This window comes from Neoarius graeffei, chromosome 18 (assembly GCF_027579695.1).
Source record: "Neoarius graeffei isolate fNeoGra1 chromosome 18, fNeoGra1.pri, whole genome shotgun sequence".
NCBI lineage: Eukaryota > Metazoa > Chordata > Actinopteri > Siluriformes > Ariidae > Neoarius > Neoarius graeffei.
The window spans coordinates 32,787,427-32,806,956 of record NC_083586.1 but is presented as its reverse complement, the minus strand read 5'-3'; the positions used below and the strand labels follow the sequence as shown (position 1 = coordinate 32,806,956).

At 40.3% G+C, this 19,530-nt stretch overlaps 1 protein-coding gene across 1 annotated transcript in view; it reads left to right on the top strand.

Annotated features, from left to right (window-relative positions):
• The first annotated feature begins 915 nt into the window (after positions 1-915).
• The window catches only part of pspc1 (paraspeckle component 1), an 87,979-nt gene continuing 69,364 nt past the window's right edge, over positions 916-19,530 (top strand). The window contains 1 exon segment of the mRNA XM_060898712.1: positions 916-1,505. Coding sequence (XP_060754695.1) covers positions 1,134-1,505 — 372 coding nt within the window. The 5' untranslated portion in view covers positions 916-1,133.

Below are 19,530 nucleotides of genomic sequence, written 5' to 3'. Positions count from 1 at the left end.
CCTCTTGTGTTAATAATTCGCCATTTCAAAACAAGCGAAATTTTCCTCCTTCTTTCGACCTGAAGAGAGGTAAGCAATTTATTATATATATTTTTTCCATCAAAGTTACATTTTGTGGCTTCGAAGCCAAGTTTTAGTGCGCCATTTCTAGAACACAACATCAAGAAAACGTGGAAGAAACAGCAACAATGGAAGAGCCGGTTTCTAAGCTGCCTAAAACTAGCAATGGTAATTTTTTTTTTGTTACATAATGTACTCAGACTGCCAGTCAGTGTGTGACCCCGCCTTTGAAAAATCCTAGCAACACCCCTGGATGGATGGATGGATGGATGGCACCCTGCTCGGTTAGCACTGTTGTCTCACAGCAAGAAGGTCCGGGTTCGAGCCCTGTGGCCGGCGAGGGCCTTTCTGTGCGGAGTGTGCATGTTCTCCCCGTGTCCGCGTGGGTTTCCTCCGGGTGCTCCGGTTTCCCCCACAGTCCAAAGACATGCAGGTTAGGTTAACTGGTGACTCTAACTTGACCGTAGGTGTGAATGTGAGTGTGAATGGTTGTCTGTGTCTATGTGTCAGCCCTGTGATGACCTGGTGACTTGTCCAGGATGTACACCGCCTTTCGCCCGTAGTCAGCTGGGATAGGCTCCAGCTTGCCTGTGACCCTGTAGAACAGGATAAAGCGGCTAGAGATAATGAGATGAGATGAGATATTATTATATTAGGGCAGCACGGTGGTATAGTGGTTAGTACTGTCGCCTCACAGCAAGAAGGTCCGGGTTCGAGCCCCGTGGTCGGCGAGGGCCTTTCTGTGCGGAGTTTGCATATTGTCCGCGTGGGTTTCCTCTGGGTGCTCCGTTTTCCCCCACAGTCCAGGATAAAGCGGCTAGAGATAATGAGATAAGCTGATCGGGCAAACAGACATGTTATCCTTATTTCCTGTAGATGGCGCCAAAGTTTGCAACCTCAACTTTTAGAACACCGGAAGTAGGGATTTGTTTGAAATTCTGCGCAAGCGCAGTGAGCACTAAGTCGGCCGTTGCTATTGTCACGTTAGAGAGACACAAGAGGCAGATTAATTGTTGTGTTGTTGTAGTCAGTCATCAAGTAGATTGTATTTACGATAACAGACTGCAGTTGAAATGGCAAACCGAAATCTTAAGCATGTAAACATTCAGAACAGTTCTCCATCTCCGAAGCCTCAAAATCCGCATCGCAGCACGGATTCTCCGGCCACGGAGCGCGCACAGAAGATGGAGGGAGCGACGTCATCGCCTAAAGTCACAAGCCCTCAGCCAGAAGCCGGAGGGAGCAACGAGCTTCGCGAAGTGACTTTGGACCTGAAGAGCTTCAGGAGACCCGGAGAGAAAACATTTACACAGCGGTGCAGGCTTTTTGTCGGCAATCTTCCTACTGATATCACGGAGGAAGACTTCAGAAAGCTGTTCGCCAAATATGGCGAGGCTAATGAAGTCTTCATCAACCGAGACCGAGGCTTCGGGTTCATTCGACTGGTAAGCAGCACACAGCACTCCTTTTAACCGACATGGCTAACTGTATTAGCTTTGGTAATTAAATTTGGATAATCTTGTCCGAACACACTGATTACTCTACGTGTATAGAGTTGAACTAAAATGAAATGCTATGTTCTCTCTAATGTGGCTGTTTCATTTCATGAGGGCAGCTAACTAACATTTCTTGCTGGATTAGAAATAACCTACGTGTTCGCTTCCTATATAGTACTGGAGAAAAAGTACACAGGCAGATTCATTTGTAAACTATAAGGACACTCAGTAGAGTGGATACCTGCTCCAAACCACTTAACATCAAATCACTTGAACCTAGGATAATAGTAAAGCTGTACATCAGTTCACGAATTTTTGAGTTACGTTAGGAACAGACACAAAAATTTTTGGATTTGCTTCAAAATCTAATCAATAGGCCATTTGCAGGAATTGGTCACGTGTCAATTTTCCCCATAGCAACAAGGCCGTGGTGGGCAAGCTAACTTGACGTTCCTTGACAACCATAAGAGTTTGACTGGCGATGCAAAGCAATCCATTTCTATAATAGCTGTTTTTACCTTTTTTCTACTGTCTTTTTTGACCCGAATTTTCGTCTGTACTTGGAAAAAGTTTGTGGTTTTAACTTCTGTCGTAAGTTAAAGCGAATCATTGGCCGTAAAAGAGAGTTTTTTGGACTCTCGCCGCCGAAAGAAATTCAGGTGCGAAATGGCGGATATATGTGTTTTATTTTCAAGAATCTTCACACATTCAGCGATTTGATAAAGGTAGAAAAGGAGAAATGAAATCTCATCTCTATCTCTAGCCGCTTTATCCTGTTCTACAGGGTCACAGGCGAGCTGGAGCCTATCCCAGCTGACTACGGGCGAAAGGCGGGGTACATCCTGGACAAGTCGCCAGGTCATCACAGGGCTGACACATAGACACAGACAACCATTCACACTCACATTCACACCTACGGTCAATTTAGAGTCATCAGTTAACCTAACTTGCATGTCTTTGGACTGTGGGGGAAACCCACGCGGACACGGGGAGAACATGCAAACTCCACACAGAAAGCCCCTCGCCAGCCACAGGGCTCGAACGCGGACCTTCTTGCTGTGAGGCAACAACGCTAGCCACTATACCACCGTGCCACCCTCAAAAGGAGAAATTATAAGTTATAAACAAACCTGAGAAATCCACCATTTTGCACCTGAATTTCTTTCAGCGGCGACCAACTGGAGTCCAAAAAACATTTTTACGGCCAATGATTCGCTTTAACTTACGACAGAAGTTAAAACCACAAACTTTTTCCAAGTACAGATGAAAATTCGGGTCAAAAAAGACAGTAGAAAAAGGTAAAAAGAGCAATTCCAGCGTTATGGACGTGACACTTGAACTCAAAATGACCCAGTGCATGTTTTATTGTCTCCCAGTATTTAAACAGGTGTTGCATATTTTAAGGCTGTACCATACTGGAGAAGTGATAGAACAAGAACAATTCCCATAGTACATCTATAAATGCCAATAAAAGATGCGTTATGGATGTGACAGAAAAAGTATCACTTTTCTTGGGTGACTGTACATTTTTATCAAACTCTGTGAAATTGTCAACCTAATGTCGAAATGGAGATATCCATTTGATAGAGGGGTCCAAGGTGAATATTAAAAAATCTTTGTTTAAAATATTTTGTATTTCATGCAGAGTTTCGGAAGGAAAAGTCAGCGTTATGGATGTGACGAAATTCCGTTATGGATGTGACGCGTCTGAAATGGACATGGCATATGTTTAGAAAATCAGCAATTTAACCACCATAACCCTTTGAAAAACTCTCTAAATATCAGCTAAAACTATCAAAGTTCTTAAATAATATTTAGGATGGCTATTGTTTTGCTGTTTTGTGGATTTTAGCATACATTTCTGTGGCTTGTGGGAATAATATAGAATTGTACATGATCAAAGTTGATTTTAGCTTGAGTTTTACATTATAAGAAAGAAAGACTGACATATTAAGGCGAAGGGAACAATTCTTGTGACAAATTGGTTCAACTTATTCACATCTGTAAAATACAGGCCTAGGTGATATCTCTGGGAGTGGTTTTGATGTATTACATGTTGCTTTATTTTTGCATGGTGAGGTTGACATTTACATGGAATTGCCCAAAACAGCTATTATAGAAATGGATTGCTTTGCATTTCCAGTCAAACTCTTATGGTTGTTAAGGAATGTCAAGTTAGCTTGCCCACCATGGGCTTGTTGCTATAGGGAAAATTGACACGTGACCAATTCCTGCAAATGGCCTATTGTTCCATGGCCCACTTTTCCTCAATTTCATCAAAATCAGTTCACTACTTTGAGTTATGTTGGGAACAGACAAAAAAAAAAATTTGGATACACATACATATCTAATCAATTGTTCCATGGCCCACTTTTCCTCAATTTCATAAAAATCAGTTTACTACTTTTTGAGTTACATTGGGAACCGATTGTTTACGGTGGTTTAGCCCCATCTTTAGGGATGTTGCGCGTGGGGCTAAAACACCATACGTGATTTTTCAAAAGTATTACAAGAATTTCTTAAAGCATATTCGGAGAGCCATGGCCTCATTTTCATTTATAAATGCCTTGAGACCTCACGAATGGTACAGGAATAGTTTTAAGTGTTAACAATAAGTCTAATATAGTAATGTTTATGATTTAAAGTGATTTCATATAGGTAGCGGTCTGAGTGAATGACATTGACGTCCGTGACGTCACAGCAGGAAGGCTATCAGTCTCATTGCCATTTTTGCTATACTAAAACACGGAGCTGACTGCAACTCTGATCCTGATTTATCGCCATGCTACGTAGATGTGTTTTTGGCCGGTGCAGCAACACAACAGAAGGTAGATTTAGGTTGCATTCATGGCCCAAGAATGTTCAAACTGCAAAGATTTGGATGCGTTTTGCGAGTAGTTCACGGGCACATTGAGTGCCTACGAAGTGGTCTTGCCTCTGCTCTGCACATCTTACTGAAGACTCGTACGAGACCTCTGATCTGTTGAGGAGCGTTGGCTACAGGCCTGTATTGAAAGAGGGTGCAGTACCAACAATTAAAGAAAACTACAAGAAAAGGAAAGTATTTTATTTAACTATCTATATCTATCTTAAAAGGAAAGTGAGTTTAGTTGCACCAGTTCTACCAGAATGAGCTGAGGGTTGTTGGTAAAACCCGGGACAGGACATATCGCTCAGGCAGTGACCTCCCCACTGTTGTTGCTAAAACCGGTGACGTCCCGTCCCGGGTTTTAGTAATTGCCTGAGCCGAGCAGTAATGGCGGAGTACTCCATATGGAGAGAATGAGTGGAGCAGCCGCCTGATTTCTAAACTGGATGTTGCTGCCATCTCGCCCTTACGTGGAAGAAGCGAATGAATGGACAACTGAAAGTAAGATTGTTTGTTTCAAAACAGTTGGCCACAAGATCGGCCTTCAAGAAGCGAGAACACAGACGGGTAAGATGCGACTCTCATTTGGATAAAACAAAACACGTTGTTTACCTGCATTTGGATTAATACATGTAACTTGTATTGTGTGTTTAAGTTACCAGTATAAGATTATTTAATTTGCTTCAGAATGTGATTGTCTCAGTTCATCTTATTGATTGATTAATTAGCCTTTTACGTTTGATCAGTGAAAATGCATGCATGTACATGTATGTTGCATAAGTTATAACATCTATCCTGTTTTAATGAGAGTCAACCCACAATCAATGAAGTCAAATCAGTCTTAGTTGAGCAAGACAGTAATGGTATTTCTTACTTTCACCGTAAATTTTTATTTATATGACTTTGGTCTATAGGTGTCAAAGGCCTCGGCCTTAAAACTGTGACGTCACGCACTCGGCTGGCTGGCTCAGGTTATTACTGGCAATTATTCATGGCAAACGGTACTGAAGATGAGAATTCGACATCATGCCGAATTATTACTGGTGAACCATAATGCTTTTTAGAATGATCACATCTGTAGAATGTCCTTTGAAACTGCTCTGTTGAGCTGCATAGATTTAAACATGCAAACCCTTAATTTGATTCAGCAAGCTAGTCAGAGTTTCTTCGACTACTTTAAAAGGGGAACTGAAGTCATTTTTAAATGCTTTATTTCTTAATTAACGTGTTATTCAATTACGTTTTCGGTTTTAGTAACCTTATATTGTGACTCGTTTTGGCAAGTAATTGCAATTAAATATTATACTTATCGGCCTATGCGGTTTTTAGCCATGTTGAATTTAGTTCGTTTGGTCCATGGCAGGCGTCACTTATCTGCACGATCTTCACGAGACTTGTACGAGACTTCGAAACGTGAAGTGTCAGCGCCGCCATTTTGAAAACTGTTTTCCAAATGAAATATTGCACAAAAACGAGTTTGACAATTACTGCCTACTTTTTTCAAACTTTCCTGATTGCTATCAAAACAAACGAAATTTCTGGCTTGATTACATCAGCAGGCGGCACGGTGGTGTAGTGGTTAGCGCTGTCGCCTCACAGCAAGAAGGTCCTGGGTTCGAGCCCCGGGGCCGGCGAGGGCCTTTCTGTGTGGAGTTTGCATGTTCTCCCCGTGTCCGCGTGGGTTTCCTCCGGGTGCTCCGGTTTCCCCCACAGTCCAAAGACATGCAGGTTAGGTTAACTGGTGACTCTAAATTGACCGTAGGTGTGAATGTGAGTGTGAATGGTTGTCTGTGTCTATGTGTTAGCCCTGTGATGACCTGGCGACTTGTCCAGGGTGTACCCCGCCTTTCGCCCGTAGTCAGCTGGGATAGGCTCCAGCTTGCCTGCGACCCTGTAGAAGGATAAAGCGGCTAGAGATAATGAGATGAGATGAGATTACATCAGCATTCGAAAGAGAGTGTGCACGTCTTTTGACAATGTTGGCAGATGTTGGTCACTTTCCCTGTGTGCGAAATCGCTCCCTACTCACTATATAGTGGGGACGCCATTTTGTAGTGCTGTCCGAAACCTTAGTGAGGATTATTTACACTCTATGTAGTGCACTCAAAGTATCCCATAATGCATCACGAAAAGTACAACCCCGATTCCAAAAAAGTTGGGACAAAGTACAAATTGTAAATAAAAAGAGACTGCAATAATTTACAAATCTCAAAAACTATATTGTATTCACAATAGAACATAGACAACATATCAAATGTCGAAAGTGAGACATTTTGAAATTTCATGCCAAATATTGGCTCATTTGAAATTTCATGACAGCAACACATCTCAAAAAAGTTGGGACAGGGGCAATAAGAGGCTGGAAAAGTTAAAGGTACAAAAAAGGAACAGCTGGAGGACCAAATTGCAACTCATTAGGTCAATTGGCAATAGGTCATTAACATGACTGGGTATAAAAAGAGCATCTTGGAGTGGCAGCGGCTCTCAGAAGTAAAGGTGGGAAGAGGATCACCAATCCCCCTAATTCTGCGCCGACGAGTAGTGGAGCAATATCAGAAAGGAGTTCGACAGTGTAAAATTGCAAAGAGTTTGAACATATCATCTACAGTGCATAATATCATCAAAAGATTCAGAGAATCTGGAAGAATCTCTGTGCGCAAGGGTCAAGGCCGGAAAACCATACTGGGTGCCCGTGATCTTTGGGCCCTTAGATGGCACTGCATCACATACAGGCATGCTTCTGTATTGGAAATCGCAAAATGGGCTCAGGAATATTTCCAGAGAACATTACCTGTGAACACAATTCACCGTGCCATCTGCCGTTGCCAGCTAAAACACTATAGTTCAAAGAAGAAGCCGTATCTAAACATGATCCAGAAGCGCAGACGTCTTCTCTGGGCCAAGGCTCATTTAAAATGGACTGTGGCAAAGTGGAAAACTGTTCTGTGGTCAGACGAATCAAAATGTGAAGTTCTTTATGGAAATCAGGGACGCCATGTCATTCAGACTAAAGAGGAGAAGGACGACCCAAGTTGTTATCAGCGCTCAGTTCAGAAGCCTGCATCTCTGATGGTATGGGGTTGCATTAGTGCGTGTGGCATGGGCAGCTTACACATCTGGAAAGACACCATCAATGCTGAAAGGTATATCTAGGTTCGAGAGCAACATATGCTCCCATCCAGACGACGTCTCTTTCAGGGAAGACCTTGCATTTTCCAACATGACAATGCCAAACCACATACTGCATCAATTACAGCATCATGGCTGCGTAGAAGAAGGGTCCGGGTACTGAACTGGCCAGCCTGCAGTCCAGATCTTTCACCCATAGAAAACATTTGGCGCATCATAAAACGGAAGATACGACAAAAAAGACCTAAGACAGTTGAGCAACTAGAATCCTACATTAGACAAGAATGGGTTAACATTCCTATCCCTAAACTTGAGCAACTTGTCTCCTCAGTCCCCAGACGTTTACAGACTGTTGTAAAGAGAAAAGGGGATGTCTCACAGTGGTAAACATGGCCTTGTCCCAACTTTGAGATGTGTTGTTGTCATGAAATTTAAAATCACCTAATTTTTCTCTTTAAATGATACATTTTCTCAGTTGAAACATTTTGATATGTCATCTATGTTCTATTTTGAATAAAATGTGGAATTTTGAAACTTCCACATCATTGCATTCCGTTTTTATTTACAATTTGTACTTTGCCCCGGCGGCACGGTGGTGTAGTGGTTAGCGCTGTCGCCTCACAGCAAGAAGGTCCTGGGTTCGAGCCCCGGGGCCGGCGAGGGCCTTTCTGTGTGGAGTTTGCATGTTCTCCCCGTGTCCGCGTGGGTTTCCTCCGGGTGCTCCGGTTTCCCCCACAGTCCAAAGACATGCAGGTTAGGTTAACTTGTGACTCTAAATTGACCGTAGGTGTGAATGTGAGTGTGAATGGTTGTCTGTGTCTGTGTCAGCCCTGTGATGACCTGGCGACTTGTCCAGGGTGTACCCCGCCTTTCGCCCATAGTCAGCTGGGATAGGCTCCAGCTTGCCTGCGACCCTGTAGAAGGATAAAGCGGCTAGAGATAATGTGATGTGTGATGTGACTTTGTCCCAACTTTTTTGGAATCGGGGTTGTAACATTAAAATGGTTAATTAGCTGATTTGACTAGCAATGCAGTGTTTCCCCTACCATTATATTGGGGGATTCCCCCCCCTCCAAACACACACACGGGGGGGGGGGGAACAGGACTGCAGGCACTAGGACCACGTGAAAAGAGCCTCTGCTCAAAAACAGGAGAGTGTGCAGGCATTAGGACTGTGCAGAAACATCCCCCACTCAAGCTGTGCTTTCCTCTTGTGCACTCAAAAGCTATTCAGTGATTCGATTCAAGCAGTAGTTAACAACATCAGAACCCCCTCCAGGTGGCAAAAGACGGAGGACGTATGACTTTTAAAGTGTGAGTGATCTCTTCAGACACACTGTATTAAGTTAGCTAATGTTATGTTACGAATTTTCCTAGTGAGATCATGTTGGAATATATCACTTTGTAAGCATCAAGTTAGCTAGCCATAAAAAATGGCTTATTTTTTGCATGATATTTCAAATGAGCACAGTTTACTACTGTACTTCACTCAACATATAAATCAGAGTAGTGATAGGCAGTGGAACGGGGAGTGAAAACAAATTACAGAAAGAAGAAATAAGTTTCCCGATTTTCTAATTAGAACTATAAATGGTTCATATGCTATTTTAATCTCTAAGTCACTACAGTATAACACTTTCTTTCATGAAAGTATTTTTATTTGGAAATAATTTCTTGTTTGTAACTCAGCACATTGGGTAAAAATTATTGTAAAATAAATGTAAAGACTTAAATATGATTCCTTTTAACTGTTTGTTCAGGTCCAGATGCTCTGTAATAGGAACTATGGGGAGGGGTCCTGCAGATGACCATCCTCATCCAACACGCATGCACGCAAAGTAAACTCAGGGGAAACACTGCAATGAATAACAGCAACAAAGGGGAAAAAAAACCCCTAAGATTTTCCTTTTATAAACAGCCACCCACCCTCATATGCAATTTTCTCACATATACTTACATTTATAATATAATTGTGTATTTTTTTTCAATCAGAAGATAAAATCTGACAGCAGAGCACCTCACAGCAGCTAAACGTAATGGGCAATTGTCAGTGTCCTGAGGTCCTCAATTCTTTTTGGGCCTGGGAATACAATTTTAAAGGAATATTATACGGGAATTTTCCCTGAAAATATCAACTTTAAAATCATGTTGGTGGTACATTGATTTGTAATATGGAGAATGGCATGTCTTCTGTTTTGAATCCATGCTTGCTTTGCCAATTATAGCATGATGTATCTCTGGTGGGACATCCTCTCACGAGAACTGCATAACGCTTTACCGAACCACATCACACATCAACTATGGGTTTTCAGAGAGTGAGATCAGTATTCTCAGGACAGACATAGCAGAGGAGAAGAGACTAAAGATTATGCTGTCAGAGGAAGCAAGGGGGAGAGAGAGTAACGGAGGAAGAGACTGGACAAGAGTAAATCTTGGACTGGCTTTTGCTCATTGGTGAGCACTAAGGGAGATAAAAGGCTGCAAGACAGATGTCAAGCTGGCCTTCTTTCTATTGAACTAGAAAGTAATGTTTGCTGCCTTGCTATGTCTTTTGTTGTTGCAGTTGCTTGATATTTATCAAAGTAGTCGACTTGCTAGCTTTTGATCACAAGTCAAGTTTTTGATGGTGGTTCCGCCTCTAGCTACATCTTGGTGATATAACTTTTGTTGTTAACTTGTTAGATAACACTTTGGACATTGACACTGGTAATTGGTGCGCTTGTATCGGTTGTGGTCTAGCTTTGTTGGCTAGCTTGCCATCCAACTTTTGTAAAGTTAATAGCAAGTTCGCTTCAGAAAAATCTTGGTTTGAATTTTAAGAAATGAAAGTTCAGGGTTTTTTTTTTTTTTTTTTCCCCTGACGTAATTCCTTTACTGACTTCTTTCTTCATAAGAGATTTTGCTTTCAGAATTAAATGTAGCCAATTTTTCTGTTTTTTTTTTTTTAGGGCCAAAAGATAATCCATATTGTGTAAAAATTATTTAACACCATTATCTTGAGTACTGCAACTAAAAAAGTTACCACATTTTGCTATGAATGTAATTCTGTTACTGAAGAATTACCCAGATGTGTTGGTGTTTAGTATGGTGCTGGTTATGTTAACTTGGCATGCTACTATTCCAGGTTGTGCACAATACTTGTGCAAACTTGGACTACAGTATGGGGGGGGGAGGAATCAATTAATTAAAAAAAGAAAAAAAGAATCTCAATTATCAGCCTGTGTAATCTTTGAATCGGTGAATTTTTATATATATTTAATATTATATAATATTAAATTTATATATACTTTTTTTTTTTTTTTTTTTTTTTTTTTTTTTAAGAATCACAGTTATCAGCCTGCAGGCCTAGAAATTCATTTTTTTTTTTCACCAGCCAGCTGGACTAGTTACCTTCCAAAGTAACTAGCCAAAATTTGTTCATGTATGAATTTTACTTCTGTTAAAAATAACACAAAAGAGAGTAGTTACCATTGTTCATGACTAATGTGCATTTATTTCAAGACCCGAGTATTTTGATACTGTTGTTAAATACATAAATGAGAACAACACAGAGCACCATAATATAATATCAACAAATAATATATTGGAAAACTTGGCAACTTGGTGTATGAGTATTGATAACAAATATAATTACTATCATGACTATAGCACCCAAAATATGTCCTACATGCTTTCTGTATTTAGCCATTTATGAGAGAGAAAGCATTAGGAGCTTCATATTGACTAGGAATCAACTTGAAAAAAATTAATTATTCCATAAAAATCGTGTCGCAGCCAAGGCCTACCCTGCTCCCACATTTGCTTATAAGTCCTTTGTCATTTCTCCTTCTCGTACGCTTTATCGGCAGCCTTTTTCTCCTCTTCAGACCGAGGACGCTTTGTCCCTGTCTCTGGCGGTTTCTGTACACCTTTCAGAAAATTCCACATCGCAACGTAGCTTTGGCAGATGTAGATGTAAACAACAAAAAAAAAACACGTGTTTAATGTGACCACATCTATTGAATTTGATAACGTGATTACCGCGATATTCAATGAGATGCGTTATATGCATGCGCAGTAGTGAAAAAACCGACAGCCTGACTCGCACACGATATGATTCTGAATTCTTCGGTATTTTCCGTCGTGCCGATACACATATCGATTAACACAGACACAGCACACGCTTAATATGTGGCAGCTTTAGTTGACGGTGTGTCTGAATTAGGGCTGTGCAATATGGGAAAAAAATGAATATCCCAATACATTTTCTCCATTTCACAATATACGATATATTGAAATCTCTTCTAAAGGACCCCATGAAATCTAACTTTTACTCTTTACTGTTTTCATTACAATCCCTGCAGGTTAAATAGCATTCTTGGTTAACTTTACAGGTGGTTTTCAACAACACATTTTTTAAATTTTCATGTTCGTGATTAATCACAATTGAGTTGAAATAAGACTTTTTATTCAACAAAGATGTGGCACAAACTGAAAACAATCTTGAAAATTGCAACAAAGGGGCAACACAATACAGAGCTGCTCAGAGCTCAAACCAATAAAGTGCAAGCTCAACACTGAGAAAGACATTTAGCCTAAATAAGAAAAGTGCTCTTTCATTAAATTATTTTAAAAAATAGAGGTAGATCTCCACGCTATTAACCTGACTACTGAAAACCACTGGAACATTCACAATAGAGAGAGAGAGATTGAGGGAGAGAAGAGAGAGATCTGCAAAACCTAATTTTTCTCTTTGCACACTTTTGAACTGAATGTTTTCTGGCTCTGCCTCTCAGATGTGTATAATTCTGGTATTGCCTTCTCTGTAAAATGTCTGTGACCAGGCAACTCATATTTGGGATTGAGTATGTTTAGTAATTTTTGGAAGCCTGGTTTTTCCACTATACTAATTGGGATCATGTCTTCGGCAATGACGTTAGTGATTGCATCCATTATAGCTCTCCATCCCTGACTCGTTTTCTCATGTGGGGTGGCTTTGGAGAACGAGGCCACTATGGTCATTTGTTTAGCTCGTGGGCAAGTAGTTCGGAGTTTAAGAGACTCTTCATACTGTATCGGGTGGTTTTCAGGTGATAGAACATATTTGTAGTGCTGCTGCCTTTCATGATGACAGGTTTTTTTTGCACACTTTACAAACTGGCATTTGTTGTTCCACGTCCTCCTCGCGATATCCAAAAAAATGCCAGGTGACTGACCCCTTACTAGTTCTTTTAGGAACCAATTCGTCCGCTTCCATTTTTAATTTGTCGCTGAAATTGACAGAGCTTACACGCTAGCCTATGCAACACCAGTGATTGCATGAACTGAGTCAGTGCTGTAAACCGAAACTAGAAAATCTTCCCGCAAGTTCCTTTCAGCACCTAGATGTCGCCTGGGATTGGTTGGCAAATGTGTGACATTATTGTATTTTTTAAATTTATTTATTTATTTTTTTTCTACCCTTAGGCAGCCTCTCGCGTTACTGCCTGAGGGACAGGGAGAAAACCACCAGTAAATGTTTTAAACAAACGCAACAAACACAAAACAAACGCAAGTCGGCAGATGACCATAAAATACTCAATAGTTACGATATAATTTTTATGTATCTCACACAGAATTTTCAGAGATATATCGAGTATATTCGATATATCGCATAGCCCTAGTCTGAATCTTTGCTTCATATATATTTTTTATTTTCAACTAGCCAGCCGGGCTGGCTAGTGACAGGAATTACCCGCCAAATGACAAATTAAGTCGCCTCGGGCGACCAGACCACCGTGAATTTCGAGCCGTGAACCTGTATAATCTTCGTTTTTCCTAACTGCAGTTGCATCATTTGGACAGCAGAGGGTGCAATAACAATAGCGGTAATATGTGACTTCGGCATAGGAGGAAGTAACACAGCTCAAATTGACTTTCACATTAACCATAATTCTTTGCGCCTTGGGGGGGGGGGGTAACCATAATATAAACAAACTAAAACAACATGGCGTCGCACACTGACAGTAATCTTTCGAATTTAAATCTCCCTAAAACCTTCAAAGAAGTGTTACAACTAACTAAACCAAAGCTTAAAGAAATCTGCAAAGCCTTTTCTGCGGACTTGGAGAAATCAATAGGTAAAAAAGTGCTTGTAAATATCGTATCGAACGCTTTGAACATCTCTACTTCGGGTGACCGTCAGCAGCCTTCTTTGTCCGTCAACACAGGTGTTCCAACAATTACTTGCCTGCAGAAGTTAAAAGATTGGCAGAAAAGCTGAGAAAGATTGACACTGATCATAGAAGAATCCACAGTGAAATTGTTTTTGTTGGGTGCTAGTTATGACGAGAGAGCCATAAAAAATACAAAATGCTTTGTGCCTGGGAACACAAGCAAGGAATTTACTCAGTCAAGTAAGTACTGTAAACACAGCAGAACTGTTAAATTTATATTTTAAGTTGATTCGATTTCCTTCACTCTGATTTTCCTGGAGCTCATGTGCTACCGGTTCATGACAATCGTTGGGCTGTTGGAGGAAGCTGTTAGGACTACAGGGTCAAATACTACATTCGATCTACCTACATAAACACTGAAAGGGGAAGTACATCTAAGCTTGCTTAAACTGCATCGTTTGCACTTTGTTTTGGGAGTTGATCCTTCAATAAAGTTGTCCTTTTCAGTTCTTTGACTTGTCCTTGTTTTTCGGTTTTTGTACTTTTTATGACCAAACACAGAGGGGTTGTAGGCTTCGTAACTTGGATGATCAGACTTTACTCCACCACTGAAGTGTGCAGAACACAGTGGCGTGGTGTTTGTCGGTGTAAAATTTTGACAGCGCATTCTGTCTAACCACACTTTTTGACGCTTAGCCTCTTTAGGTATTCTATAAAACTTTAAATCAGGACAAGTTATTTTTCCCCATGTGAATTTGAAGAAATGACTGAGGTTGTCTGACTTAGTAAACAAATATAGCACCTGATTACCCCCCCCAAGGTGCAAAAACATTACGGGTATGTGAAAGTCAATGCCACGAAAATGCACAAAACGGATCTAAAACGCGAAAGAGCTGTTGTGCAATTGACTGTACAAACGGATTTAACAAGACATCTGAGCTCTCTTTTTCCAGACTGCTGAAAGCTAAAGAAAGCTGAAGACAAATGGAGATAATCGAAATGTTCATGATTTTTAAGAAAAAAACTATTTATTTAATTTTGATTTTATTACAGCCTTTATGGTAAATTCTTTGGTTATTAAGAAAATGAACCAAAAATGTGGGTATTTATTTATTTAACAAAAGGAATATTTAAGTTGGTAAAGAATAGGAAATTAAATGTTGCGTTTTGTGGTGGTTAAATTTTCATTTAATTAAAAAAAGGTCAAATCTAATTCAGAACTCTATCATGAATTGAATCATGAATTGGGTTAATTACTACATGCCTACAAATAAGCCTTGCAGCTTGCAATTTTGCAAATCTATCTTGGATAGCTTGTAATAAATTACACTGCTCAATGTTTGTGCAGCATGTACTGTACCTGTGTGATGTCAGTTTTATTCAATTACACACATACTTCACATTTAAATGCTTCGTAAACAGTGTGTATGACCTTTAAAATGCAACCATGCACAACAAAATCCCCAGTGTTGAATTAACACCCAGAGTGTTTATATAGGTCCAGTTGGACCCAAATGAACTCTGAAAGTGTTAATTGAACACTGAGGAATTTGCTGTGTGCTGTTTCAACAATTTTTTTTTTTGGGGGGGGGGGGCTATTCCTTTTATGTTAGAGTTCATCTCTGATGTCGCAGTAAATAAAACTGCAGTCATATTTGTGAAAATTCTGCAACGTTAAGGCTGATTTATACTTCTACTTCAAATCTACTTGTGTGTCAGATAACATCAGTTTTGCAGTGAAATTGTGCAAATGGTGATACAAGCACCAAATTTTGCACACTTACTCACATTGACATACTTTAAAAATTTATCCAACATGCCACCTAAAAATTTAAGATGGTGCCCATTTTTCAAGATGGCCACCATCACATGTGAAATATGAATATTTCCATAAAGTGGATGTAACTTACTGTGATGCGTCATTTTGGCATCAATTTATATATTTTTAGGCATGCTGCATTCATTTAGCTAATTTTCAACAGCTTATGTTCATAATGGCGGCCATTTTCCAAGATGAATTTCCCATGTAGAAATGTATTCAACCGAATTCAATGATCCTGGTGTCAGTTTATACATTTTCAAGGATGTCGGTTTCATTTTTCCTGTTAACAGCGCAAGTATGATGTTTGTTGTGGAATTTATTTTGAGGATTAAACACATGGGCCTCTCTTCAAACTAGTACTTGTATTGCAATAGGCTATATGACAGTTTACAATACTATCATATTGAAAACTAGTACTTGTACTAAATGGTACCTCCTATTGAAATACATTTTAAAAAATAATATTTTAACTAAATTTTGAGGAATGCTGATTTCATGCCTTTTCATTGCACTGCTTTAGGTTTTTATTGGCTTGGTCAAAAAATTCAGGAATTTTTCAAGCATGAGAACCAGTCCACGCCAGCTGTGCTGATTGATAATGGCAAGCTTCATGTTACTCAGGAGTCACAGCTGCCTGAAATTCTTCAGGCCAAAGTAACAATCCCTGAGAGAGAACCAGATGCTGACACTGTCATCATTGATGGCTCTGCTCTGATCAGCGCCATCCCTCCTAGGACCTCGAAGATGTTTGATGCCTATGTAAAAGATATTTTTCAGAAAGTGGAATCATAGCAGTGTGGGAAATAAGGAATTTTAAGCAGACTGTCATAGGACAGACAAGTCTGAAATGTTGTCTATCCATCCAGATTTCAGTCTGTCCGAATGATGGGCCAAAGGCCTGAAACAGTGCAACCGGGGGTCCAAGGCCCATCTTAGGGCCCCAGAAGCCGAAGGGCTTGAGATGCCTGGAGATGTCTTCTCAGCTATTTCCAGGCACATTTTTGTGATCTTCAAAGGCCAAATTACACTAAACATCATTAGTTGCTAATTACACTACAAATTTGGATATAATTTACAAGAAAATGTCACAACATGCATAAAGTTATACCCAAGAAAAAGTAGTGTACACAGGTCAGTTCCATGTCTAGGGGGAAAAAAACTATGGGGGACAAGGATGTTCCACTTGGTGATAACTTGCTAGTACTTGTACAGTGTCTTGCAAAATGTATTCATCCCCCTTGGTGTTTGTTCTGTATTGTTGCATTACAAGCTGGAATTAAAATGGATTTTTGGAGGGTTAGCACCATTTGATTGACACAACATGCCTACCACTTTAAAGGTGCAAATTGTTGTTTTATTGTGAGACAAACAATAATATGAAAAAACAGAAATCTGGAGTGTGCATAGGTATTTCCCTAGTCTGGTTAACACCAGACCATATCACGTGAAATATGGTCCGGAATCCGCCTATTGAATTTCTCGTAGGGGAGGTGTGGTTTACGATTGTCAACGGCCGTTTATTGGACGTTGCGAATGTCTATCATTTGGCGTATACGTAGCCCATGGCCAATCATGGCAGTTGTACCCGGTGACGTAGTTAGAGCGACGAAGACGAAGAGGCGAAGAAAGACTGAAACGCCAAACGCTGTTCTTTTTTTAAAACAAACTTTCGCTCTAAACTATTCAGAACAGTGTCTAAAGCTTGATCGAAAGTTTGGTTCGTATCGCTCACCACCATGTTAAATGTGATCCGTAAATAGTCCCAAATAAACCACAAGCTTCCGTTTGTCGAGTAGTACGCGTCACCGTCTTTCCACCCCTCCCCACTCTCTGATTGGCTCCCTAACTCAGGCGAGCCTTTAGACCATAGTTTCCATGCTGTCTTTTCAGATCGGAACGATTGTGCAAAGCAGCATGGGATTTCCCAGGCTAGTATTCCCGCCCCCCCCCCCCAAAAAAAAAAAAAAAACAAACAAAAGTCTATACTTTGTAGATCTACCTTTCACTGCAATTACAGATGCAAGTCTTTTTGGGGTATGTCTCTCTTAGCTTAGCACATCTAGCTACTGGGATTTTTGCCCATTCCTCAAGGCAAAACTGTTCTAACTCCAAGTTAGATGGGTTGCGCTGGTATACAGCAATCTTCAAGTTATAACACACATTCTCAATTGGATTGAGGTCTGGGCTTTGATTAGGCCATTCCATAATATTGAAATGTTTCCCTTTTAAACCACTCCAGTGTAGCTTTAGCAGTATGTTTAGGGTCATTGTCCTGCTGGAACATGAACCTTCATCCCAGTCTCAAACCTCTGGCCGACTCAAACAGGTTTTCTTCCAGAATTGCCCTGTATTTAGTGCCATCCATCTTTCCTTCAGTCCTGACCAGCTTTCCTGTCCCTGCAGATGAAAAATATCCCCACAGCATGATGCTGCCACCACCATGCTTCACTGTAGGAATGGTGTTCTCAGGGTGATGGGAAGTGTTGGGTTTGTGCCACACATGGCATTTTCCATGATGGCCAAAAAGATCAATTTTAGTCTCATTTGACCAGAGAATCATCTTCCATGTGTTTGAGGAGTCTGCCACATGCTGTTGGGCAAACTCCAAATGTGCTTTCTTAAGCAATGACTTTTTTTTTTTTCCTGGCCACTCTTCCATAAAGCCCCGCTCTGTGGAGTGTATGGCTTAAAGTGGTCCTATGCACAGAGACTCCCCATCTCCGCTGTGGATCTTTGCAGCTCCTTCAGTGTTATCTTTGGTGTCTTTGTTGCAGCTCTGATTAATGCCCTCCTTGCCTGGTCTGTGAATTTTGGTGAGTGGCCTTTTGTTGGTAGGGGTGATGTATTCTTTCCATTTTGCTATAAGGAATTTAATGGTGCTTTGCGAGATTCAAAGTTTGGGATATTTTTTATTTATTTATTTATTTATTTTTAAAAACCCAACGCTGATCTATACTACTTCACAACTTTGTCTCTGACCTGTTTGGGGGCTCCTTGGTTCTCATGTTGCTTGCTTAGTAGTGTTGCAGAGTCAGGGTCCTTCTAGAACAGGTTGATTTACACAGACATGTGACAGCTCATGTGACACTTTCATTGCACACAGGTGGATCTTAATCAACTAACTGTGACCTTATGAAGTGAATTGGTTGGACCAGCTCTTATTTAGGGGTTTCATATGAAAGAGGGTGAATACCTATGCACACTCCAGATTTCTGTTTTTTCATATTATTGTTTGTGTCACAAAATAAAACAATTTTCACCTTTAAAGTGGTAGGTATGTTGTGGAAATCAAATTATGCTAACCCCTCAAAAATCCACTTTAATTCCAGCTTGTAATGCAACAATACAGAACAAACACCAAAGGGGATGAATACTTTTGCAAGTCACTGTATATAGGTACTAATGAATCCTTGTCAACAATGACTTTTTTTATACTATGTTTATAATAAGTCTATAAGAAATTTAGTAATTAACAATACAGCTATTCTTACATCATAGAGTTAAAATTTTAAGTATGAGATTCCAAGTAACTTTGTAACAAAGCAACTTTTAAAATGATTCAAAACTAGACGTGGTAATATGATTTGGCATTCAGACTAAAATCTGCTGGACTACAACTTTAGAAGGGAAAAAACTCTATTAATCTGCATCCTACAAATCATATGACTGACAGTCATTCTTATTATGAATGGGGGGGGAATGCACATAGCACAACCATTGATTGGCAGTTTGGCACGTAACAATACTGTACTGCAAAGTTTCATGTAAACTGAACTCTTAATCAACTGGCTGGATCAATCAGATACTGTCAACCCTGAAACACTAGTTCAAATGCATCATGCAATAAAAACAGTGAATACTGAATGTTTATTATTATTGTCTTATTGAGTGTGCTCCTGGGGGAGGGGAAGGTGCCTGTAAATTTTGGCAGGGCTAGGACCTTCGCTGGCAGAGTTATGAACTTTTAAATCCCTGTGTGCACGTGAACAGCTTGAGCCAGGCCTCATGCTAAAGTTTCCC